Source organism: Hermetia illucens, chromosome 5, assembly GCF_905115235.1.
Source record: "Hermetia illucens chromosome 5, iHerIll2.2.curated.20191125, whole genome shotgun sequence".
Classification (NCBI taxonomy): domain Eukaryota; kingdom Metazoa; phylum Arthropoda; class Insecta; order Diptera; family Stratiomyidae; genus Hermetia; species Hermetia illucens.
In genome coordinates, this window is record NC_051853.1 from 32,753,494 (window position 1) to 32,779,157 (window position 25,664).

General features: G+C 41.5%; 1 protein-coding gene across 2 annotated transcripts in view; it reads left to right on the top strand.

Moving 5' to 3' along the window:
• Positions 1-22,174, top strand: part of LOC119657955 (uncharacterized protein CG45076) — a 41,858-nt gene extending 19,684 nt beyond the window's left edge. For both annotated transcript variants that reach the window (XM_038065157.1, XM_038065158.1), the window contains 7 exons: positions 118-531; positions 766-878; positions 942-1,060; positions 6,437-6,613; positions 15,090-15,258; positions 20,857-21,087; positions 21,121-22,174. In XM_038065157.1, the coding sequence (XP_037921085.1) occupies positions 118-531; positions 766-878; positions 942-1,060; positions 6,437-6,613; positions 15,090-15,258; positions 20,857-21,087; positions 21,121-21,667 (1,770 nt within the window). In that variant the 3' untranslated portion in view covers positions 21,668-22,174. The remainder of the gene's footprint in view (positions 1-117; positions 532-765; positions 879-941; positions 1,061-6,436; positions 6,614-15,089; positions 15,259-20,856; positions 21,088-21,120) is intronic.
• Positions 22,175-25,664: the final 3,490 nt, after the last annotated feature.

The window sequence follows — 25,664 nt, forward strand, 5'->3', positions numbered from 1 at the left end:
ACTACTATTTCACTATTACGTCGGATCATATCATCGTACCATCCACATGAAAACTGTTCAAAAATCTTACTTAGTATTAACTAATTTTTATGTTTATCCTTTCCACGATAAATCTAGGTATACACGGCATCCTACCCAATATACTCATACAAATCAATCCCCTATGTCGCCCACAAACGTTTAGTAGTTGGCACTCGAATTATTAATTCGCCAGTACGGTCAACATATTCACCAATTCGTTATATCCGTACTACACGCACCTACTCCCCAGTGCGTGTGATCGAATCACCAGTTAGAGAACTATCACCAATTAGGACAACGAGTTTGACCTACTCCTCACCAATTACCACCTACTCGTACTCCTTGCCAATCTCATCCTACTCGTACAGTTCACCACTTACCAGCTATACACCAAGCTATAGAACCCTACCCTCCACCCTATACAAGGAATATCAGCGTATTGAAAACAGGGTTCGCCCACGATTTGGGTACCGCTATCTCGACGATTATTTGAACTCGAATAGTTATATTGTAAGTCCGTTTGGTTGTTGAAATTTGAAGTAGCTTTAGGCTTCAGGTTTATAGCTTGTTGAGTTATCTACTCAATTTGTATACATGCTTCTGACGAAATATGATACATACGCAGAATATCAAAATATGAGAATTTTGGTGCGAAACGAAAACTTATTTGTGTCATATTTCGTCCTCTGTTATTTAATGTTTCTAAGTAATCAAAGAAATTTTAATAACTTGAGTATCTTACAGCAATTCGATGATGAAGCAAGACGTATTCGTACATCAGCTGCCACACTCCTACGTGAAATCCATACCCCTGTGTTCCGTAGAGCACGCAGTGTCACACCCTTCCCAGTGACAAGGTAATAAATTAAATTTATTTTATAGCTGGAGGTATTCTCAAAGTTTCAATAAAAACTTTTTAGACCTGAGCCTGTTTCATCATCGGTTCTCAATGCCTACATTTCTCGAGTAACAAACCCATTGAGGCCCTACATCGACGATCCATCTATCAATTTGGACCCCATCACTCGCAGATATATTGGTAAGTAAAAAGATAAATATAACTTTTAAGGGGAGCACTGGTCAGCAAAAATTATCTATAGTTAACATTCGGTATTGGTGCTGATGTCGTTTTTGCTTTAAGTTTATGTAGTTCAAAACGAATGAAAAGTTGGTTGGTTCAAAACCACCAGTGCACTTTTACCTGAAGATAGAAATTTATTCTAAAAATTCGTACTAATCCGAAATTAATCTGACGCTGGTGCCTTTCCACGGCACCCTGTTCTAAGAATGGATGAACTTTCTCCCGCGAATCGAGTCGAGCTACCAGAAAAGTCTGCTAGGACCACCCATGAATAACCAGACCTAAGTGGAATTAAACAAAGTCCACTTCCCAAGGGCTAACCCCGTAATAGGCTAATTAAGTTTTGTGCAACCCGCTCTTGACCGCATATCGATACTAGGGGTAGGTGTTCCCCAATGTAAGTGTCTGTTGTCTGTGCGTCAAGAAAACCAAACAGATTGCCGCTTGTCCTGAGTTCTACAGTTCTGTCCTGAGTTCTCTTCTGTATAAACACATTATCTCTGGTTCCACGATTTCATTGGTGCAAATATGCGTCAAAGATAGTTGTAGGCCACATTTGAAGCTTATTAAGGTTTTGTATCAAACAAACAAAAGGAACTCTAGATATCCCGATTTTGCGCCAACGTCCACCAATTCGATATCCCTAAAAGCTGTCTCGCGTCCTGGCCTAAGCCATCGTTCCATCTCAGGCAGATTCTCCATCGTCTTCCTTTTCTACCATAGATATTGTCCTTATAGACTTTCCGGGCTGGATCATCTTCAACCATACGGGTTAAGTGACTCGCCCACCGTAACCTATTGAGCCGGATTTTGTCCACAACCTGATGGTCATGGTATCAATCACAGATTTCGTCGTTATATAGGTTACGGAATCGTCCATCCTCATGTAGGGGGCCAAAAATTCTTCAGAGGATTCTTCTCTCGAATGCGGCCTAGAGTTCGCAATTTTTCTTGCTAAGACCTCGTCTCCGACGAATACATGTAGATTGGCAAGATCATTGTCCTGTACAGTAAGAGCTTTGATCCTATAGTGAGACGTTTCGAGCGGAACAGTTTTTGTAAGCTGAAATAGGTTCTGTTGGCTGCCAACAACCGTGCGCAGATTTCACCATTGTAGCTGTTACCGGTTGTGATTTTCGACCCTAGATAGGAGAAATTATCAACGGTCCCAAAGTTGTAGTCTCCAATCCTTATTCTTCTGGTTTAACCAGTGCGGTTTGGTGCTGACGTTGCCACCATATATTTTGTTTGTGCAGCCCAAGATCTCGCGACGATCTGGATAAAGGCAGTTTGTACGTCTCGGTTCCGTCCGTCAGCATAGGCCAGTAGGTGGATGGACTTAAAGGGGATCGTACCCCTCGCATTTATCTCAGCATCACGGATCACTTTCTCGAGGGCCAGGTTAAAGAAGACACATGATAGGAGATCCCTTTGTCGTAGACCGTTGTTGATGTCGAATGGTCTTGAGAGTGATCCTGCTGCTTTTATCTGGCCTCGCACATTGGTCAGAGTCAACCTAGTCAGTCTTATCAACTTCGTCGGGATACCAAATCCTCTCATGGCCGTGTACAGTTTTACCCTGGCTATGCTATCATAGGCGGCATTAAAGTCGATGAAGAGATGGTGCAACTGATGTCTACATTCCGACAATTTTTCCATCGTTTGTCGCAGAGAGCAAATCTGATTTGTTGCTGATTTGCCTGGAGTGAAGCCTCTTTGGTATTGACCAATATTGTTCTGGGCGGATGGGGCTATCTCGCCTAGCAAGATAGCGGAGAATATCTTTTAGATGGTCCTGAGCAACGTGATACCTCTATAATTGCTGCACTGTGTGATATCTCCATTTTTATGTATGAGACAGATTATGCCTCGTTGGCAATCGTCAGGCATTGATTCGCTGTCCCACACCTTGAGCACAAGTTGATGAACAACTTGGCGTAATTGGTCACCTCCATATTTAACCAATTCGGCTGTAATTCCATCGGCTCCTGGCGACTTATGATTTTTAAGCCGATGAATTGCATGGACTGTTTCTTCTATACTTGGCGGTGGCAGTATTTGTCCGTCGACTTCAGTTGGCGGGACCTCCAATTTACCGATGTTTTGGTTGTTCAGTAGTTCATCAAAGTACCCAACTCATCGCTCCAATATGTCGATTCTGTCGGAAATCAGATTTCCCTCTTTGTCTCGGCAGGATGAAGATCGAGGTGTGTAAGGCTTCATCCTGCTGTCTTGTTGGGGAAACTTGCGCGCCTGGTGCGGTTACTCCCTGTTGGTTCTCCCAGGCTTTCTTTTTCCATATGTAAAGTCGCTTCTCCGTTCGCCAGAGTTCGTGCTAAGTCTCTGCGCGTACCCGCGTCCTTTGAGAATGCAAAATTACTCGGTATGCAGCATTCTTCCGTTCCGTTGGTAGCTTACATTCATCGTCAAACCAGCCGTTCCGACTCTTTTTGCAGCTGGGTTCAGTGTTAACTCTCACCTGATTGTCAGAGGGGTTTCTGGGCGGTGTTGTTATTCGAGCTCGGAGCACCATGCCAATGAGATAGTGATCCGAGTCTATATTGGCCCCCCTATATGTTCTGACATTCATCAAGGCTGAGAGGTGGCGGCGTTCGATCAACACGTGGTCAATTTGGTTGAAAGTGGTCCCGTCTGGAGAGGCCCATGTATGTTTGAGGACCGCATTGTCCCTACTTGGCTGTTAAAATCCCAAATCGCACTTAGGAAGATTTTTGGGAAATTCAATTATAGAAGCGGGCCGAATCGTTAACAAAATTACAACCACGTTTCAGGTAGGAGAACGTCTGTGACAGAAGTGGCGGGGTAGGACCATTCGAATCTATTCCGACAGTCAAGCAGGATATAGCTACTAGCTCTCAAATTCATTTTGCTCATCTGATACTGATTCTGAGACACTCAAAGGCTCCGGGCTCAGGAGAAATTATCACTATCCTGCACTGTCTGCAAATTCTCACTAGCCAGCCCCATCCTGCCGTGCATTTTGCTCCTTCTGGAGCGGATTGCAAAGAGATCAAGTAACTGCAAAAGCAATATCCACATGCATCTATCTCTGAGAAGATATTGCTCGCTTACTGATAAGATGTTCAAACCTTTTATACCATTAGTAGTTTTTTGCCAAATTTGGGCTTTGAGGAAGTGGTTCGCAAGGACGTTTGCTTTCTCAAGAGGAGAAATGTTTTGAGGCAGGATGTCATACGGTTTTTTTGTAATGTATATCTTGAAGGATGTCGTCCGGAAGGGAACTCAGGTTTCGGTAGTTGAAGACGTGGGCAGGTGTAAGCTGGTCGCATACTTCCTGAATAGCCAGTTTACTGAGAAACCGTCCTATTAATGATATCATTTGTGATTCGGTTGTTTTGTGGAAGTTGGATTTGGGATAGCTTGTGTCTAAGCGATTGGTTAATGAGCCGTCAGTAAACGTTCCTGAAATCAGGTGCTGTCAAAGACGGTGAGAGCATGACTCTATCGGGAAGTTAAATGTCAAGGATAATGGCATCGTGGCCACTGATGCCGGGTACGGTTTCTACGAATGAGAACGTATTCGAGTTCGGATGATGTTCCTGCTAATCGGGAAGTGATCAAGGTATGCGCGGCAGTTCTTTACGTTGTATGTATGGAGTACCGGGCTAAAATGGGAGATTCCACGTGCATTAGGGTTTTATGTCAACCAGCGGTGAAACTGACGACCGCTGTTATTTATATAGGGGTCAAACCAGGAAGTATGTCTGCCATTTAAGTAGGCTTCCAACACCAGGAGCCATGACTGGTTCTCACAAAAGGATATGATACTGAAGAGATCGTTCGGTTCAAAGAGCTGTTTGAAACAGTATAGAGATACAACGTATATGAAGCTGGACGTGGTTTCTATTGAGGCGATAGTTACCTCGAGGGATTTAAGGCCGTTCTGGGGTGGAAACAGTTGCGTGGCTAGGAATTTGTGGCAGACTAGTATTGCAGTGCCTCTGGCAGGGTGTGTGATTGAGTGGCTAGGATGGTGTCTGTCGGTTTGGAAAAGGTTAAAATTGGTAAATGAGGGCTTATGATGGTAGTGAACTTCGCTTGTTTCTTCACGAGAAGGTCTTTGGTCCTTTTTGTTTTTGAAGAGGATTTGATTTTTTAACTAGGAAGAATTTGGTGACGGAATTTGTAATGGAGCTTTGCGTAGTCCTAAAATTCTCGGGCGGTTTCACGACAACGAATAGGGGAAATTTGGTACTCACCTGTTTCCTTCGGGGTGCCTGCGCGGCTTAAATGACGCTGGAGCCTGCTGCTTGTCTGCAGATTTGGTTGGAGCAGTACCACTGGGCATTTCTGTGATGCTGTTGTCGGGCAGTTGGTCGTTTTGGAGCTAGCTCCGCCATATGTCCACTTAATGGTTGCCACTAACGAGGCAATCGTCACCTGCAGGCTGCGGATTAAGCCTTTTAAAGACTTGTTTTAATCAAGAGCTTCCTCAAGCTTGCTAAAGAGAGCCTGGTTTTGTTTTTTAGAAAACAATGTCCTCATTTACAGGATTGTCATTGCCTTCCGTAGAATCCATGCCTTTAGACGTGGCCGATCCCATCGTTGAGGCATCCTCGTATTCCGACTCCATTTCTTCAAGAGCCGGATTAAGGTTATTATACAACTTGGAACGCGCCCTCCATTGATGGTGGTGAGACTATTGTTAAAGTAAATTGTTAAAACGTCGTATTTGCGCCTGATAAGAGTGTACTTAGTCATTCCAAGCAATATATTCAGAATTTTGCTGACCAGTGGATCCCCGTTACTTCTCTACTATATAAACAATTAATTTAAGTATTTTTTAATTTATAAATATTTATTTCTTAAATATAAATCTTTCAATGGCAGAAAAATATGTCAAATGATTATAAAGTACGAAAACATTCGGTTTGTATATAAATTTCTGTATACACTGAACCCGAAATGTTTCGATTGAAGTGTCTGAATGAGAGTGTTTTGGAAAAAGAATATTCAAAACTGGTGTCGTACTTGTCCAGCTATGATAAAAAAATACAATAAAATCAGATAAAAATGTTTATTGTTATTCCAACATTTGATGTCAATTAAATTAATATATTTGCCTTAATGATTAATGTTACTTTGTTCCTGTTTTATATTGTATTCCAAAAAATTCCGTTGATTTTCTAACCACGCCTTTCCAACCCTTTTCTCTTTTCTTTTGTGATATTGTGACATCTGACCAAAACAACAAACAACACAAATTCATGTATAACAATTCCACCCCCGTCCTCAAAACAATCCCTAATAACTCCACTGAAAACCATGGACCAACCAACATCACCTTGGAAGGAGGAAAAAGCCACCTAGCATCCGTACGCTATGTAGGTGGAAAAGCCTACAATATCCGCAACCCCCTCTACGATCCTGATCGTGTTCGTACTGATGTCGAGTTCCTTTCCCGTTACTTGAGGGATCGTCGTGCCATGAGTGAAAAGTTGCCCGCGAGGGAACTCCTGTTGGATTCAGGTAAGTCGGGGACGCTTTGTTGTCTCAACGATGACGAAGGTCCTGGAGATCGTATATACACTTATGTATTTCTTGTATAATATGTTTCGTTGTAAATTTTACTCATTGTCTTTTCTTTTCTTTAATGATTTTCGTTCCATGCATTTTCTTTACGTTTCGGTGGCAAATGTTTATGTTTAGAGTACGTGTAACGTGAATTTTCTACTTCTTTCCAACTATACTTTCCTCTTGTTTATAGTACTTACATTTCATGGTTTACTTTCGTGAGAATACCCAAATATCGTTTATATCTTTATCGAGATATTTTGCTAACTTTTGCGATTTACTTTTCCGTTTTAGTTTTTTTTTAATATCTTATTTTGCTGGAAACTGATTGATGCTCAGTATAAAAACAAAGAAAATTCTCGTTAATCAGTAGTAGTTGGAAACCATAAAAAAGTGATATTTTCGATTCAATCTTTAGAGTCAGTACTGGGGAAAAATCTAAAAAGCCTTAGATCAATGTAAAACTAACTTTTTTTTTTTAAATAAATAAAATAGGAATTGGAATAAATCAAATGAAAATAAATAAATTAAGAATTCTAATTTCTATATTCAAGGATACTTAACATTTTTCTTTTCGTGTTTGACTTAGTTGGATATAAAGTTAAGCTTTTTGCAATTTGCAAACGCAGAAAATCGAAAATATCATTATCCTTAAGAATATTGACTGTTAAATATTATTTGCCTTTTGTATTGTAGCTCGTCATATGAATGCTATATATATGTTACACTGTAAATTGTTATGTGCTTTGAAAGGTACGAAAAATAGTTTGCTTTTTAAAGGATGCTATCAGAATTCAAATGAAACAGTCATAGGAAAACTTCTAAACGACCAATGATAACTGACCAGTATAACAGGAGAGACATATTACAAAATATTAGATATAGATATAGAATTATTGAAGCTATATATACATATATGAGGACAATGATATGGTCGTGCTTATTCCAAGGGAGCCGTATGTCTGTTTATTAGTTGTGCAATCTTTTTAAGGTTTCATGTGAAATAAAGCTAAGTACAAACGGAAACCCGTGTATAAAGGGTTCCTCACATAAGATGAACACAAAACCTGTATACCCGAAGCGCCCAGCTTCCGGTATCCCGGCTTGTTTTACTCTCGAATAGCTAAGGGTGGTGCCAAAATCGAACCCCTTTAATGTTGCCTCACATAAGGCTAATTTGGAAAGGTTTAGTGAAAATAACACTGTTATTTACGGGCTCGATTATACTCTGCTTCCGCTTATTACCAGTTTTCAACATGAGAATTACTTAACTATAAAACGTCACTGAATGAGAGTATCATATAAAAAGGATACGGTGGATTGTGCGTTTCGTCCCCCAGGGGCCAATGAATGCAATATCCAATTATCTAATGCCGCCAACGCCTTTGAGAAATAATATCGCGTTGAAAGAGGCATAACGCCACGTCAACTTGAACGAGCACTTCTCCAAAACTGGGCCACGCAATAAAACCTCACCCGACATTGGAAAAGATTTCTATTTTCGACCTCGTTCTATTAGATCAAACCTCCGTACGACCAATAAGTGAATTTTGTACGAATGAGCATTGGTCGCCAATTATTGGGCATGCGAATTTTTCTCGGTCGTCATGGATGTTTGTGTTCGTCTCTGCGTTTTCTTCGCTGTCACAATCGTGCTGATAATGAAGCCGAAGCAAACTTATTGAAAAATCAAATAGGGGAAAAATAGTAACCTGGATAAGAAACTGTGTGGATTCCCACCCCACGAAGGAGTAAACAGGAAACATACATAACATGTTTTATCCGCAAAACAATACTTAGAGTAAAAACTCTTTAGTTCATTTTACTTCCCAGTTCCAATCACAATACCACTAAACACTCAGATTGCTAGCATTGGTAATGCTATCATTTCCAGTTTTCTGAGAACGGTTCAAACCGTCTTTTTTTTTTTCTGACACTTATGCTTCGGACTAAACAGTATTTAGGAGCTCATGAGGCTTGGTAACCTCTCCCATATTCTTTGCTTTTGGAAACTCCTCAAATGTTGCATCCAAACCCGGCGCTTTATTGATTCTGCGAATATGGGGTAATGTGGGATCCTGTCCTTTGCTCCTGTGCAATGTGCGAAGATTAAATAGTGGCATTGAATAGCTCTTCGAAATGCTATGCACGTGTGTAGGTGTTAGCGGCGCTCCGCAATCCTGCCGGGCAGATGCTCTCAATGTACTTCCGCACTTCCTCCCTGTAGACCTCCAATTAAATACTCATACCAACGTACGAGCATGCAGTGCTATCAGACTACGCAATTTCGGGTGCTGGACAGCGAAGCTCTACAGCCATACCAGACAAAGTACCTCTTAAAATCTGGGGATTCCCCACGTGCTACGCCACATGCAAACTGAACTTTACGAGAAACTTTGCTGTGGTCATTCCAACCAGGGCAAAGTCGAATACTGCGGGTGTGTTGCAAGACTATCACACACCATTCTTCACCGATGGATCAAAGATGGTCTGGGAGGCCGATGTGGGAGTTTTCTCGAATACACATAGTGTACCCGAATCGTACGGTGTCCAAGGTTTCGCCTGTCACTAGCTGGGGTATGCTTCGAATCATTAAGACTTTGTTATCAGCGGCGACATCCTCCAGGCTGGTGGGACATTGCACAAACGCGCTGAACAGTCTGGGCGGTATGCTCGATGTCATCCTCCTCTGGGGTCCTGGTCCCAGAAACATAGAGAGGAATGAGCGGGCTGATAGACTGACCAGGCGGGGCTCTGCTCTTGGCAGTCCTACGGCGGGTACAGTCTGTGTCCCGCTGGCAACAGTCAAGGATGAAATCTACTCATTCTACCTAGCAGGTGCGGACTTCAGATGTCAAAAGCTCACCACCTGTGGCAAGTCAAGGAGTATTAGGCCCGCTTATAACAAAACCCAATCGCGAGAGCTCTTGAGCGAGTCACGTGCAATTGCATACAAGATTACGGCGGTCTGCACGTGGCACTGAGGGCGCCATGACAGCAAACTCGGTATATCCTATAATTCGCATTCCCAACGCTGCGGAGAAAAGAAGGAAATTTTCAGGTACTTGCTTTACGATTACTCAGCTCTAGCTAGAGCCAGGCTATGGACACTAGGTAAACCTTAGGACCTCAGAGAAATCACCGCCTATAGGGTGGGAGAGCGGGTTTCCTTCGTGAACGCTACGAGCTGACTCTGAAGATCTGAGCCGACTGGACTTTGCCTCCTTGCTCTCATAGCTGCCGTCATGGGGCACCACAACGTTAATTGGGCTTCCCGGAGCGGCCACTGATATCCACCTACTCTGGATGTTTTGATCCTTTGTTGCTGTGATATGTTTCGACAGCTTTGGTGAGCCTGCTTCTAGCATTACTTGCTATGCAACTTAAATATTTTTCTCCGATTAGATAGTAGTCGCTGTCGAAATTCACTCAACAGTATGACCGGATGTCAAAAGCGCTAGATACTGGTCGTTTCTCAATGAGAACATGACTAGTCCGGTTCAACATCGTTACATCTAGAAAGACCTGTCTATTCTGTGGATCCTGTGGAGAGGGAAGCAAGTAGATGACGTTATCATGTTTCGGCTGTAAACGAATTCCGTAAGTCTGCTTCTATTCTTGTTAGTTACATCGTAAAGATACTGGGCGCCAATAGTTTCACGATGGACTAGCTCTTTTCTGAGGATTATTGCAAAGTCATCGAGCGATGTATTCACGCCTTTGAGAGTTATGAATCAAATACTCACTTAAAGTGAACTCTCTGTTGACGAGGCAGAGAACTGGTCATGCCCCTTTCTCATTTGCTGTTTTGCATTGACCCGGGGCTACAAACGTGTGGGTGAGCCTAGGATTTGACTGTAGAGGTGTAGGTTACATGTTAATTCTGTACTACTAAGATATGGGAATCGCAATACAGAATCTACTAACTCCCCGAACCATTGTATTGTAGGATTCGTGAGAAAACTTCTTGCAAGAGTGATGCTTTTTAAGGTTTTATGTAAAACGAAACCTTATTAAAATCGGTTTACTGTCTGTCTGTTCGTCTGTCTATCTGTCACACCTTATATCTAAGGAACGGTTACTCCTATTGATAAGAAATTTGGTAGAAAGGTGGGACTTGTGAATTACATTGCATGCAGAGAGTAAGATAGTTCCACGTTGAGAGTTTAAGAGGGGGAGGGGTGAAATTCCCATATATGCAAAAGAGGGGTGTACCATTTTTTTCACCGGGTATTGTCGTGTTGGGTATCAAATCGAAGGTCTCGATTAGTACTTACTAACTACCCAACCCAACTGAAAATAAATAAAATAGTGGTTTGTACACATGGTATCTATGCGTCAAAATACTCTCAATACCGATACTTATTTAAATAAAGTTAATAATAGTATATTACTATATTTATTATAAGTACATATTTCATAAATTGCCTGGGAACCCACCATAAGTTTATTTTATAACCACTTACTTTTGTAGTAATATAGGCTATACTAGAGAGCATGATACCATCAAGTTTGGTGGAAATCGCACCATTACCAGCAGAGATATAATGGGTCAAAATTGTAAGTTTTGTACATATTTCTTGCATTCTAAGACTTTGGATGGCAGTGTCATATCTAAGTTAAATGTCTGATAAACTAAATGCATAAACAGTACGAGCTAAGTACAAATGGAGCCCATTCAAATATGCATATATAAGCAATACACAAAACCTGTCATACATGAAGCGTTCAGCTTCCTGTTTCCCGACTTGTTTTATTTATTCCACATGCAATGTAAATTTCAGCCGTTAGCCGAGCATTACTCCTAAACATTTGACCATCCCTTTGCTTTTTACGATCCGGTTTCCCAGTGGTATTTCATGTATTCCAGGCGGCTTCCGTTTTATGATTCGCGAGCTCTAGTCTGTCAGTTTCAAACCAACTGTGGTTACTTTTCCACAATTACCACCCCAATATCATCGGCAAAGCCTACTACTTTTACTCCCTATGATAAAGGTGGGCATCATACATAACAGTCCACAAAAATAAACCCTATACCTGGAGTCCATCAGAGGTCGGTATTGAGAGTGACTACTGTGGTAGTTTGTGCCTTCATAACTCTTCTATTCCGGCTCCCTATCAGTGAAGTACTTAGTCATTACGTTTCTCAGATAGTACAGAGCATTCATTCTGGTGGGCAACCTTTTGATAGATTGCCAGCTTATTGAGTTAATGGCAATCATTACATTCAGTACTTTTTTTAACCTCAGCGCCACCACGCCTTCTATTAGATATTACATCATTGGTGATCCCCCTTAGCCTGATTGGGTATTTCGCAGTCGATATCTTGTTAGAAACTGCCTTGCAAGTCACGAGAGGGTATCTTGCGGTAGCATTAATTCGAACGCTCGTCTTCTATCCAACTTCGAAAAAAAAACAATAGACGATTTGCTATTTCGTCCAGCGGGGAGGCAAGTCATCTGCGGCTACATTACCTTTCATATGACTTTAAAATGGAGAAGGAAAAAGAACGAACAATGAAGAACCTTATTAAGTCAGGTCTTATGAGAAGTGCAATATGTGCATCAATACTCAATCTAAGATTTGGTGTGGTGAAAGGCGGTTCTCCCGCGAGAGAAAATGCCTGGTTTTGAGAGAAAGAGTTTGCAGGCCTAAGTTGATCATGTACACATTCATTATCAGTTGTTGTGGGGAAGGGTTTATAAACGTAAATGAGAAACTAGCGATCATAATTTTAACTTTCTCCCCGGTAAAGTTGACTTTTGAGAAGTTATTTGGAAAGCTTCCTTTACAACGGTACCACTATTGAGGCATTTCAATTCTGCGCTAGTTTGGTTGCTTTAATATTGGATTTCCTTCAATGATTACCAGTGGGTTAGCGCGTACTCAACGTATCCCAAATTGCAACTGTAGACATAGGTATGTTCAACTTTGAGAGCTTTTCGTGCGCAAGAGGTTCAGGATGGGTATGACCTCATGTTTCCTTAAAGGTTTCAGCTCGTTTAAGTCAAATATGTTTTGCTTGGGCGGGAAAAGTACCAATTTGACCGAAATGTCATTCCAGGATTTCTTCAGAGTTCAGAGTTTTTCGGCGAAATTTTCCGTGACAAGTTCTTCAATGTTTTTCTCACTAGGAAATCGTGAAGTAAAATCAGCAAGTGGTATTTTTGTACTTTGTATCTGTATTGTATCTTCATTATAGTTTCTTGTTCAGTCCTTTGTGGAGTATCGAGCGTTCACACAGGTTCATGAGACTGCGCTTCAGTTTCATTATTATCACACTTAATGCTGTACAAGAGATAAGCTCACAGCATTGAGGCAAACACAATACAAACGTAGACATAAATGACGACTGGGTCCGAACCCCGAATAACGAGATTGAGAGGCTAAGGCTCTACTCCCTCAACTATCACGCCGTTACTGTATATATGTAGTACTGCAGGCATTTGTGTTTTAAAATAATCGAATCTTTAGCAATTATTTGAAGGGTTTCTATGACTGTTTCAATTCGAAATTATTATAATCACTTATCCGGCACTACATAAAAAGAAAATGTAAGAAGTAAAAATTCAACAAACAAAGTTATCATGTACATATTTGCCTCTAGAGAAACCGAAAAATCCTTCGATTTCCATTACTTTTTATCTTAGCATCACTCATTTCACTAACAGTTTATGTTTCGATTGATATTCTTTACAGTTGCTGAGGCCAATGAAGTGGCTGCTAGTGGATGAACTCACAAAAATTTCTCTTAAGAAAAAGACTTTTCATTTTCAAGATAAACAAACCCAACCAACCAATCAAAACAAACTTCAATACGTTTTTTTCATGTCCGTTAATTCACTTTTGATTCACTTTCTCTAATTCTCCGTTTCCGAATTTTGACTACAAAAGTAATGTTTTTGGAGTAATTCTTTGTTTTTTTTTCTTCTTTGATGTCGATTTGTATTTTTCTTCTCACATTTTTTTAAGATTTAGTAATTTTTCAAAATTAAATTAAGATAAGAGGGTTAAATTACTGTTAAAAGAATGCTACAATTATTTTTTTGGCATTGTGAAGGCTTTGAGGCTTAATTATATACACATATATGGTTTTTTACGAACACATATTTTTGAATATTAATGCCTTAATGGTTTCATCAAGCCACGCATCCTAGTCTAGTCGTTTCATGACATGCACCCAGTGTACTCATGCTTCTCATTTTTTTATTTTTAAGTTCATTTTGGTATCTTTTTTCGAGCTTAGATGGTCAAGGCATAACCTCCCTTACGCCAAAACGCGATTTTAGTGTTCAAACAAAAAGTCTAAAACGATGTTCGACTACCACTCTTTTGAGTAAGGTTTGAGAAAATTTTCAAAACGAAAACGAATCTTTTTTATTTAAATTTAAAAACACAAAGAACTGCATAAATATATTTTTTGAATGATTTTTGAAATAAACGAATTTTAAATCCAATACCTGCACGCTTACGTTCAATCGACTACTTTTGTCTGGTGACAAGGGTTCCATGTCCTTTCAATTGTTAGTTCGATTTAAATGAGTCATTTTAAGGTGATTCCTACTCAAGTTGTATCTAAGTGTTCACTTATTTGAACTGGATAATTTCAATGGTTTAAAACGAATAAAGAATATCGAAAGTTGCATCACTTGTTTCTGTTCCTTTGGTTTGGCGAGAGATTGAGTAGCGTGAAAAAAAAATAGTGTAGATTTTTTTTTAATGACGACCGCGATTTGGAAAGATAGTTCAGCCGAAACACTCTGAAGATATAAATCCTCGAGACGATGGCAGATCACACACCGTGAAACATTTTTGCTGAAAAAGGCTCATGCAGGACACCTACAAACTACCGAAAATGTAGCTGGCCTGCAAGAAGTCCACTTCTGCCAAGACAGACCAGACTTCATAGGATTATTTTTTCGACGCTTAAGATGTTTTTGGCATGCCGTCCTTTTTTGTGTTATATGTAACTCATTTTTATACGTGTTCAATCAGTGGTTGCTCCCCACCCATTGCTATTTTTTGACTCTTGCTTTTTTGAATTTTGATGGAGTCAGTAGTCTACAGTTGTCGATAAAGTAGCTTCACCAACAAGACAGAAAAACTACTATTCGCAAAAAACAGACTTTTCAAAAGTCATCGGCTTGTTGAAAATGGATGATGAGTTTGAAGAAGTAAGTATGCAAGTCATTCATTTTTCTTTGCATTTATCGCTTTCCTCCTTTTTCGCTTCAACATATACGACACGATTGCCATTTTTTTCTATCAGAATTCATCGGACATTTTACTAAATGCCACATCAGCGCTAAGCCATCCAACACGGCTTTTTCCAACGAATGGTGGAAAACACTCATTTTTTGAGATGCACTTTCATAATGTAACTGCTAATTTCGAAAGTATGTAATACAAAATGGAAAATTTTGATTTTTAGCAAAACTTGATCCATTCCGACCGACACGTAAATTCACAAACCCCAAGATGATGGAAGACCCCAAGGATGAAAAGGAAAAGGATAGCACAACTGGATTAACCGAAGACGAAATCGATTTGGAGAAGAAGAAAGCTAGACGTTTGGAGGAGCTTAGGAGATGTGAAGAAAAGTAAGTTAACACTTTCTTTCTTCTATGATTCCCTAATTCGTTCATGAAAAGAAAGGAACTTAAGTTCCATTCAATAAGGTAGCTTTGAAAAGACCATCCTCGGGTAGGTAGTTATCAGTGGCGGCTCTGAGGAGCCAAATAAAATAGTAGTATGCCGATGATACGACAAACTCCTTAGATCATGCCTACTGTGAGCAAGGCAAGAGGAACAGAACACAGCTGACTCAGACCCCCACGCTGCAACTAGAGATCCCTATCATGTTCACAAAAAACTGTTTGCCTACTGTCCGCAGTATGGCTTTATCAAGAGGTGATTAATCGTAAAGTGCCTGGGGGTTTCTCCCTTCTTTTCAAAATGTCGGCTATGCGAATTGTGGAGTATGCTGAGCCAGGTAATTGCCTCTTGCAATTAGTTTGGTATAGGAGGGCCAAATCCTCCTTGACTTAATTTAGGCATTAAACTTTCGCCATCTAAAGTGAGCGGCTGTTAAGTCGAGTATTTCGCACCTTTGATCCATCTATGTTACGGTTAGAGCACCGATCATGCCTCAGTCATCGATAAGCTTCAAGTATTGCTAGTACCTCAGTCTGGAATACACTAGTGAATTCTGGGAGACCACGTGCTCTCCGCAAGTATGACCTCCACACGGACTGCACAGACCATCCTTAATTCATCGGTGAAGAATACAATGTTATAATCTTGCAGTACGTTGCCATGGTTGGAAAATCTTCCTGAAGCTTGTATTACGTGTAGCGTAGTCCGTTGGCAATGCCAAGAATTCCCGAGGTACTTTGTTTAGGATATTACTATTGCCTTAAGGCTTCGCTGTCCAATATTCGTTCTCACGTAGTCTGAGAGCACTACACGATATAGCACATTTAATATGGAAGTCCAAGTAAAATTTAAACGAGGGCATCTTCCAGACAGGACTATAAAGTCAAAGTAGCTCCTGCATATGTAACTCTTACAATCCTATTAACTTGGTTCTATTGTTGTCTTTCTGCTCATTACGCTATACTTTAAGATAGGATGAACCACGATCCAGAGACACATCCTCGCCAGCGACCCCTTTTCCTTACGACGTTTTCCTTACAAACGCAGAAGTATATGCTGACTTTCTTGAGTCTCAATTCATCTATAATTTAATTTAAGGCCCAGAATCACCCATATACTTTACATTGCAAGAAAGTACCCATTTTTGTCCATTTAACGGCGACAGGTTAAACTCTGGTACCTGGTGGTGGCATATAGCATCTCTTCCAATTTGCTTGGATTTATGTCAATTGCACGTACACCTTTCCTAACGCGCCTTCCACCATTTCACTCTTAATAGAGAGAAACATGAATGACGCCAACACCACCTTCACGCTGCTCCTGCATAATATCCGTCAAATTTAATTTTTTTTCTCATAAGTGTTGATACCTCCCAGAGCAATGCGTAAGATAACCCTCGGATCCTATTCTGGTTTGAGGCTCCTTGATGGCTTTGGTATTAATATTATTGAATCATCATCAACGGCGCAACAACCGGTATCCGGTCTAGAGCTGAATTAGTAAGGACCTTCAGGCATCCCGGTTTTGCGCCGAGGTGCACCAATTCGATATCCATAAAAGCTATCTGGCATCCTCGCCTACGAAAATGTTCCATCTGAGGCAAGGTCTGCCACGTCTTCTTTTTCTATCATAGATATTCATTATCATCATCATTAACAGCGCAACAACCGGTATCCGGTCTAGGCCCGCCTTAATAAGGCACTCCAGATATCATGATTTTGGGCCGAGGTTCACCAATTCGATATCCCTAAAAACTGTCGGGCGTTCTGACCTACGCCATCGCTCCATCTTAGGCAGGGTCTGCCTCGTCTTCTTTTTCTACCATAGATATTGCCCTTATAGACTTTCCGTTGGATCCGTCCGTTGAATCATCCTCATCCATACGGATTAAGTGACCCACCCACCGTAACCGTCATGGTATCGCTCATAGATTTCGTCATTGTGTAGACTACGGAATCGTCCATCCTCATGTACGAGGCCAAAAATTCTTCGGACGATTCTTCTCTCGAACGCGGCCAAGAGTTCGCAATTTTTCTTGCTAAGAACCCAAGTTTCCGAGGAATACATGAGGACTGGCAAGATCATTGTCTTGTACATTGACTTGAATGCCATAGGGAATATTGCCCAGACATGTGGTAGGAAGAGAATGTGTCAGCATCGATAATGGTAACGGTGAGGATTTGTGGAGAATTGTGGGCACATTATTCGAGCACAGAGGTTGCCATAAGGTCAGTGAATGAACGTAACAGTATCGGGACGAGCGAGACCATCCATTGATGGTCGCTTAGCTTTGTTCGCGTGTTGTCCCCACTAATTTTTCAAGGGTTGAAGAGCTACGACCTCCCAAAATTCATTTAACGGGGGGGAAAAAATTTCGAACTCCAAAACCTCCAATTCTAGGAGAGTTCGCCCTACTGACAAAACTCTAGTTGGAAATTTTTCCGAAGTAGCGGAAGCATCGGCACATTGCCAGGATTAAACGCACCCGTTTTTAGGGCGACGATTGGAGGAGTATTTGCATGCTTCCTGTAGTTGCAAAGGTAATAATTGAGTGATCATGGAACGTATCAAAGAACAATTCAAAGGCTTGATCGATAGAGAACAGGGTGGTTTCACTCTAGTTTAGCCCAGATCAACATTCATGAGTTCTTTTCATTAATTTTGAAGAGGCTTTCGACAATACGAGGTACATCTGGTGTGCTCTACTTAGGATTCATTCCCCATAAGCTAACGACTTATGTCACAGCGACACATAGTGCATGATTCCATGTCCTGCATTAAATAAAATATCGGAGGAATTCAAAATTCAGAGCGCAATCGGCCAGAGCAAGATTATTTCGACCTTTTTTTTCGTAATTCGTTCCGTTCTCTATGCTGCCTTTTGTGGAGGCTCATCAGAATGTCATCTTTTCTTAAATACCTCGACTACGCACATGTATCTTTTGATTTTGGAGAAAAGGGCGAACAGAATCAGACTGGCAACAAGCACTAACGAAATCAAGATTCAAGACAAAGACAAGAAGTCCTGGCGTTAATCAAAGCCACATTTTAGGTTGTCTTCGCCAGGTTCACTATTGTAAGACGTTAGGCACCATTTGTAATAACTAGCTGTAATGAGTTTAATTGGTTGACTATAGTCAATCTTGAGACCAAGAAGACCATATACAGGAGATTCGACCCCCAGCGCATTTTTTAAAATTTTATTTTGACGACAAATCATTGCACTTTTTCGACGGCGATGGGAGTTTCGTGGCAAAAATTCGGAGCATTAGCGCTGGTGTTAGTGCCATGTGTTGCCAAGTGGTTGGGAGAAGAGGGTTTGGGAGAGCTCAACAACTACATCCATTACCGCGCACCTGACTTGGGTAGTATGTAATCAAAATATAACGTGGCGTTCCACTTATGATATTCTTGTGACAATTTGGGTAGACTCTGCTCCATGAGGACAAAATAATCAACGGGAGAACTTTCTCACGGTGAAAAAGAGTCTTATCCTAACTTCGGCCAAAAACCAAGTTACCACTCATAGTGAATTCTATGTCAGCTCATGGGCTCTCAAGCCAAAAATAAAGCGACATCGGAAAAAATTGACTGAATTTCATCAAAAATGTAGGTTTTCGTTGAGCACTAAAAAGTCAAAGCTGTTATAAATGCAACTAAATAAAGTTAACCTACATGTCTAATTCAAAATAAATGGTTTAAAATTCCCGTTATTTCAAAAATGATTAACAGTTTTGAAGACAATTCATTGCTAAACTTTCAATTCTGTCTGAGCTTGTGGCTGAGTCCAACTTTAACTTTGAAAAGTGCGCGTAGTATAAAGCAATTCACAGCACCCGCCTCAGGGTTGAAACTATGGGGAAAAACTGGGGTCTAGGATGAAAATTGTGCACGCCCCCGGTTATCCCTTTTTTCATTGAAATTTCTATTCCAAGCTCCTCCTCCTCCTCTTTTTTCACCCTCTCTTGCCAGGTCTGGCAATCCTACTGTGGATGGAAAAGCACAGCATTTTCCTATTATCTCCATCCACATCCCCAAAAAGGCAAAGACGGACACTAATAGCAAAAGTTGAAATAGGAAGTACCTCACAGTGGATAGGTGCTAAATCGCGCGACTTTTGGAAGGCAATCGCTAACTGAACAGAAGAATGCCAAATGCTGATGGTACCCAACGAAGAATCGAAAAAAAGAACTCTACTTTACAAGTTGGGATAGGAAAAAGGCGAATGATCACATGATTCAGGCAAAACGACTTTTAACTAAAACTTGAACATGAAAACAAGAGTATATGGAGCCTAGCCGGGAAACAAATTTAACAAATTGACGTCATCTTCATTCAGTAAGCTAAACTGCATTTTGGAGCTGATATAGGTTGCCTTCCACAGGTTCACCATTGTAAAACGTTAAGCTCGATTTGTGATGACTAATTGTAATGAGTTTAAATGATTAGCTATGATCAATCCTGAGGCAAAGTTGTCCCCAAAAACCAAAAGAAGGCTAAAGTTGGCCAAGTAGGCCCACCTGCAGATAAATGAAGTACCAGGCGTTTGTCACGCTTATATGCACTGACACACTCACCCAGCACAGGCTGGCCAAAATAAGTAAAATGTGGCGAATTTTTGGGGTCTTCAGCCCCCTCGGGTTATATAAAATGCCTCTGCACTTAAGGAAGGAGGCAAACCGACTCGGGTTCAATATAAACATCGACAAAATAAGGTTTTCAATATAATTCATTCACTTGATTATCATCAACGAATTAAAAGCATTAGATTCGCCTTTACTGCTTTCCCCAAAATCTGCTTAAGGGAGACACCTCAACGACAACATCAAATTAAGGTTGTTCGCTCTGTGCTGATACATACAAGGGAGTAGTACAAGAAAAGTGACCCATTCTTTTGCTGAAAGTTCCTGGTCTTTGTTAACATCGGTCTCCATCATGTTACAATCTAATTTTGCTTTAGAGGAAATCAATACAGAGAGGAAAATTAGAACTCAATAAGCAATTTGACTTATGGAAAAAATCTTGTAGGCATAGCTCAGCTTATCTGGAAAGAAATTTAAAAAAAAATGTAATATATGTAGCCGGAAGAGTGCAAAAGCAAAAATGGCCAATATTTTTATTATACGTGACAGGGCATTTGCGAAAAAAAAAAAACGATTGAAAGATAGTAAAGCTCCATTTCCAATTACCTCATTAGTTTTTCTATAAAGAGCGGGATAGGTGATATCCTGAGGACTATTACGACAACCAAACAAAAACCTCCCATAGGTCCCCCTTCACCACGCCTAAATTTGACTCAGTTCGACTACTAGCAAGACCACCAGACGTATTCCAAAACACCAGAATTCCGCGACCCACCCAGTATTTTGGGATAGAAGGGACAGAAACTCCGTTTAGGTATAATATAACTACAGCACAAGAAAATGATTTTCATCTGTGTATCCAACTGATTCAGATTTCATTATATCCAGTCCTTCCTGAAAATAAGATATAGTCATTTCTTTTTCAGAAAATACTAATTAGAATACTCTCTTCCTCCACAGGGCCATTGCTGAGGAGTCTAAAAGGAAGAGCCGCGTGGCCGATGAAGAGCGGGCAGCCGAGCTTGCTAGGCAAGAAGAGTTAGCACAACAAGCAGCTGCAGAGAGAGCTGCTGAAATGGAACGAATTAAACGTGAAAAGGAAGCCGAAGAAGCCCGCCTAGCTGAAGAAGCACGAATCGCAGAAGAAGCTCGTCTTGCCGAAGAGGCTCGCCTTGCCGAAGAAGAGCGCCTTGCCGAAGAAGAGCGCCTTGCCGAGGAGGCCCGTGCCGCTGAGGAAGCTCGACTCGCGGAAGAAGCCCGCCTCGCTGAAGAAGCTCGTCTCGCAGAAGAAGCCCGCCTTGCTGAAGAAGCTCGCCTTGCTGAAGAAGCTCGCCTTGCTGACGAAGCTCGCTTGGCCGAAGAAGCCCGTCTCGCAGAAGAAGCTCGTCTGGCCGCCGAGGAAACTCGCATCGCAGAAGAACAAAAGCTGCGTGAGGAGGAACTTGCTCGATTAGCAGAACTCGAAAAGATTGCTGAAGAAGAACGCGAAGCTGAGCTGGCCAGACAAGCAGCCGAGTTGGCTGAGATTGCTCGACAAGAATCAGAACTTGCCGCACAGGAGTTAGAAGCCATCCAGAAATCCGAAAGCGGCAAGGATATTAATGCTAATGTCACCAGTAACGAAGAATTGACTGAAGATGAAGATTCCCATGCAATTGCTGATGAACCACCACAAACGCCTGTTTCAGATTCAGGACGTCATTATGTTCAATCACCTGAACCTGGAGCAATTGCCTCCGATCTCACTGAAACAGAGTCGGAAGTAGAGTAAACAACTGCCATTTCACAATGACTTTTCAGACATAACTCGTCAATAATCTCTGCCATATTTCATTTTCAAAAAACGAGTTTCCAAAACAAATGAAAACAGATAAAATAGAAAGACAAATCGAAGTTCACCAGACAAACTGTAAAACCTTCCAATTTTCCAAGAAAGAAAGGAAGTAGGACGAGGATAATGTGAAAGCCCTAATATATCAACTTATATAGGATGTTACTTTCGCCGAACCTTCGTATCTATCTTGAAATCATAGAACTTATAGTATCGATGAAATGCATTTTAATTTGACTTTTTCTCGTGCCTTTCTGTCACATCGTTGACTTTATATTTCTCCTCGTGTATTTATCTTTAAATAATTTACTCATATTGATTAAACTGTAAGATATGATGTGAATTAAAAAAGATATAATCCCTCAAGTTATTAATCGTGTATTTGTTACAATGTACGTTATCTTTTATTATTGTTAACTACATAAATAATATCGGTAAAATGTTGTCGTTATTGTGTTTTGATGTGTAATACTCCATTATACAAGGAAGAAACTAGTCACAACCTATGTACATAGATACACAAATAAACTGTTATTGTTGAACATTACAATTGACTCATGTATACACAATTTTACAATAGTACCATTTGTAATAATTCTATTTATGTAGATATTTACTGATGTCAAAAACTTTAATTGTCGAACTTGTCAGGAGTGTAATTTTGGAGATGGCCAGAATGACTTTTCCGATCGACTATGGTCAACCATGAGAGCAGACCTATCCTGAAAACTAGAAATGTGACGGAGCATGCAGCTGGTCGTCTAAACAGTGGATCCTGTTGACTGTCAAACTGGATACTCCTACCTAGTGAGGTGACTGTTGCAACCCGGAGCCCACTTTTAAGGTTTTGTGTAAAATAAAACCTTATTAAAATCGGTTTACTGTCTCTTTGCCTGTCTGACTTTTTTTTGCTTAGGTGGATATCTTCCAAAGACACTGCTACATATGTTCTAGCGCGTGTGATTTTTACCTACTAAAACCACCCCCTAAGTCCGGTCCTATTCCCCGCGGAGCCACCACAAAGTACTTCGTCACGGGATGGGTATGGCTCTAGCCTGTCTTTTCACCCATCAATTGCATTCGCAGCCGCGCCTCCTCTGCCTCTCTTAATTTGCACTGAATCTGCCCTACCATGTCATCCACTGCATTCTAGCTCTCCTGGCATGCAAGCATTTTCGAATTATATTTTCCGGTGCTTGTGTTCCTCCCAATGTCTCCTCTGGACTCTTCCTTTCCTCAGCGAATCTAGGACAATTGGAGAAAACATGCTCTGGGTCCTCCGGAATACTAGAATACCGCTGGTACAGTTGGGTGAGCTATCCAGTTTAAACCTATAGAGGTATTTACGGTAACCGTCATGTCCCGTGAGAGACTGCGTGGGATCATAGTTTATCTCATCATACGTTCGTCCACACCTTGATGCTAGGAACCAATCTGTGAGTCCATCGACCCTTTTCGCCTGTTCGCCACCTGCTTAACGATTCCTCCCTTTCGGCGTTTTTCACGCGCCAATCTGAGAAACAATCGGGTCCATCATAGATACGTGCCATCTCATCGGCCAAAATGTCGATTGACATCATTCCGGCTACTGCATAGGCCGCTTCGCCCGAGATGGTTCTATAGCCACAGCACACTCTTAGGGCGATCTTTCTATACACCGCGCTCATCTTTTTCTGCATGTGGTATGCAATTCAGTTGATCAAACTGGCGCTGGATAAAGCGTTATAGAGCTCACCATTCTAGGTATAAGCAGTCTACGAGAGCATCGGGGGCCTCAACATTAGGCATCATCCTTGCCAGGGCCATGCTAATACTGGACGCCTTGGAGCACACATTTTGTAAGTGCTGCTTAAAATGCAGCCTCGCATCTATCATCACTTCAAGGTATTCAATTGTTGGCTTTGAAGTGATGATGTGCTTCCCCATTCTGATACGGGCAGTGGTTGCCTTACGCCACTTCGTGATAAGCACTACCTCTCTTTTATCCTCCGCGAGTGCAAGACCTGCATCTTTTAGCCACTTCTTTAAAGCAGTGATTGCTTCGTCAAATCTTTTGTAATAACAACCACCGCTATGCCATCGTCCTAACCCACTATTTTGACCTCGCTAGCAACTGGGACATTGAGGACATAATTATACGTGATGTTCCACAATAGCGGTCCCAGCACAGAACTCTATGAACACGCGCGGAGACAACGCTTTCTTCGGTGCGATTGTCTGTGTCGTACCAGAGCGTTCTGCTAAGTAGCTGTCGACAAGCGCAGTTAAGTAACTGAGTACACCAATCGCCGCCAACAACTTCCTTATAAGGTTCCAACTGGTAGAGTTGAATGTATTTTGCACGTCAAGGGTAATCATAGCACAATACTTGCTAGTGCCATCCCTTCCGTGCATTGCATTTTCAGCTAAGCGAGTGACCAGTTTGACGGCGTCGACCGTTGATCTAGCCGTACGGAAGCTCCCAGACTTTCTACAGTCTGAAGCAACCTGCGGTAGATTGTTCGCTCCACCATTTTTCCCATAGTTTCTAATGGACATATAAGCCGGTAGGAAGATGCTTCACCAGGAGGCTTACTAGGTTTAGGCAACAACACTAATCTTTGCTTTTTCCATATCTCAGGAAAGATCCCAGCCGCCAAGCATGTTTCAAACAACTCTTCGAATATGTCTGTCCTCCAGTTAGCGACCAGCTTAAGGACTTTGTTTGGTATCCCGTCGGGGCCAGACGCTTTGTTGCAGCCCAGTCTACCGCAAATCTCCAATGACTGTGCTGTTATGTCCTTCAGAGGTATTGCCTCAGGCCACCCCGTATGATCGTGAGGCAATACTTGTAGCTGTGCAAGTCTTGCAAAGTGCCTATACATTGAGGTGTATATTGTGGAAGCGTCTTGTCGACTTAAGGAATACACTTACTTTCTTTCTAGCATACCTACTGACTTTACATTTTTGGGATGCGATGCACTGTGCGGCCCAAGAATTCACTTTCTTGTTCATTCTTTACTGAAGACTAGCTATTTCGTTGCCTGAATGCTAGACTGCGCAAGATCGTACACCGACCTAATGAAAACCGAAGTCTATTTTTAGTGATCTCGCAGTAGATACTAGAAGCCGAAGATAGGGAAATCCTTTAACTTGCATTTGAAGTCCGACTGCAGACTCTACAGAATTGCGTCATCCCCCTGAGCTGCAGCAATTGGCGAAAAATCGACTGCGGCTGGGATGTTGATCTCGGAGATTAGGGACAAAGCGTCAGCGACGGCTTTACCGGCCACATGTTGAATGTCTGATGCGAACTAGCTGATGTGGCTAAGTGCCGCAGTTGGTGCGGGGGTGCTTTGTTGGGCTTTTGCCTTAAGGCCTGTTGCCCGTCAACAAGGTAAACGACTTGCCTTCAAGAGAAAACCGGAAGCGCTTGATACTCAGATAAGTGGCTAGCAAATCACGATCATAGGCGCTGTCATTCTGTTGAGCAGGATGCAACTGCTTTGAGAAGAAACCTTAAGGTTGACAGCTTTGGTTCACTCTTTGGTGAAGAGCAGCACCTACTGCGGTGTCTGAGTTATTGACGAACAAGGCTATAGGTACATCTTGTTAAGGATATGCCAAAAGTGTAGCGTCTACCAGTTGTTACTTGGTGGTTTTAAACGCTGGAGACCTCACAACCTCCCGCGAAGCTTTGCTTCTAGGATCAGGCAAGAAAGCGTTGGATACCAAATAGAATGGAGATGACCAACCAATAAGAAGGTCTGCATATACCCTTTACAAGTGGCTGCTTAAACTCTTTCTGCGAGCTTCTGGGATAGTAGAGGACGTACCTTCGAGAAGATTGGTGAACAAGTAGTGTTGATGTGGTGCTGGACATCATGCTTAATTGTCTGAGAGAGACTACATTCGGTAATAAATTTGCGGATTTCTTGGATGAGTGCGCGAATGCGTG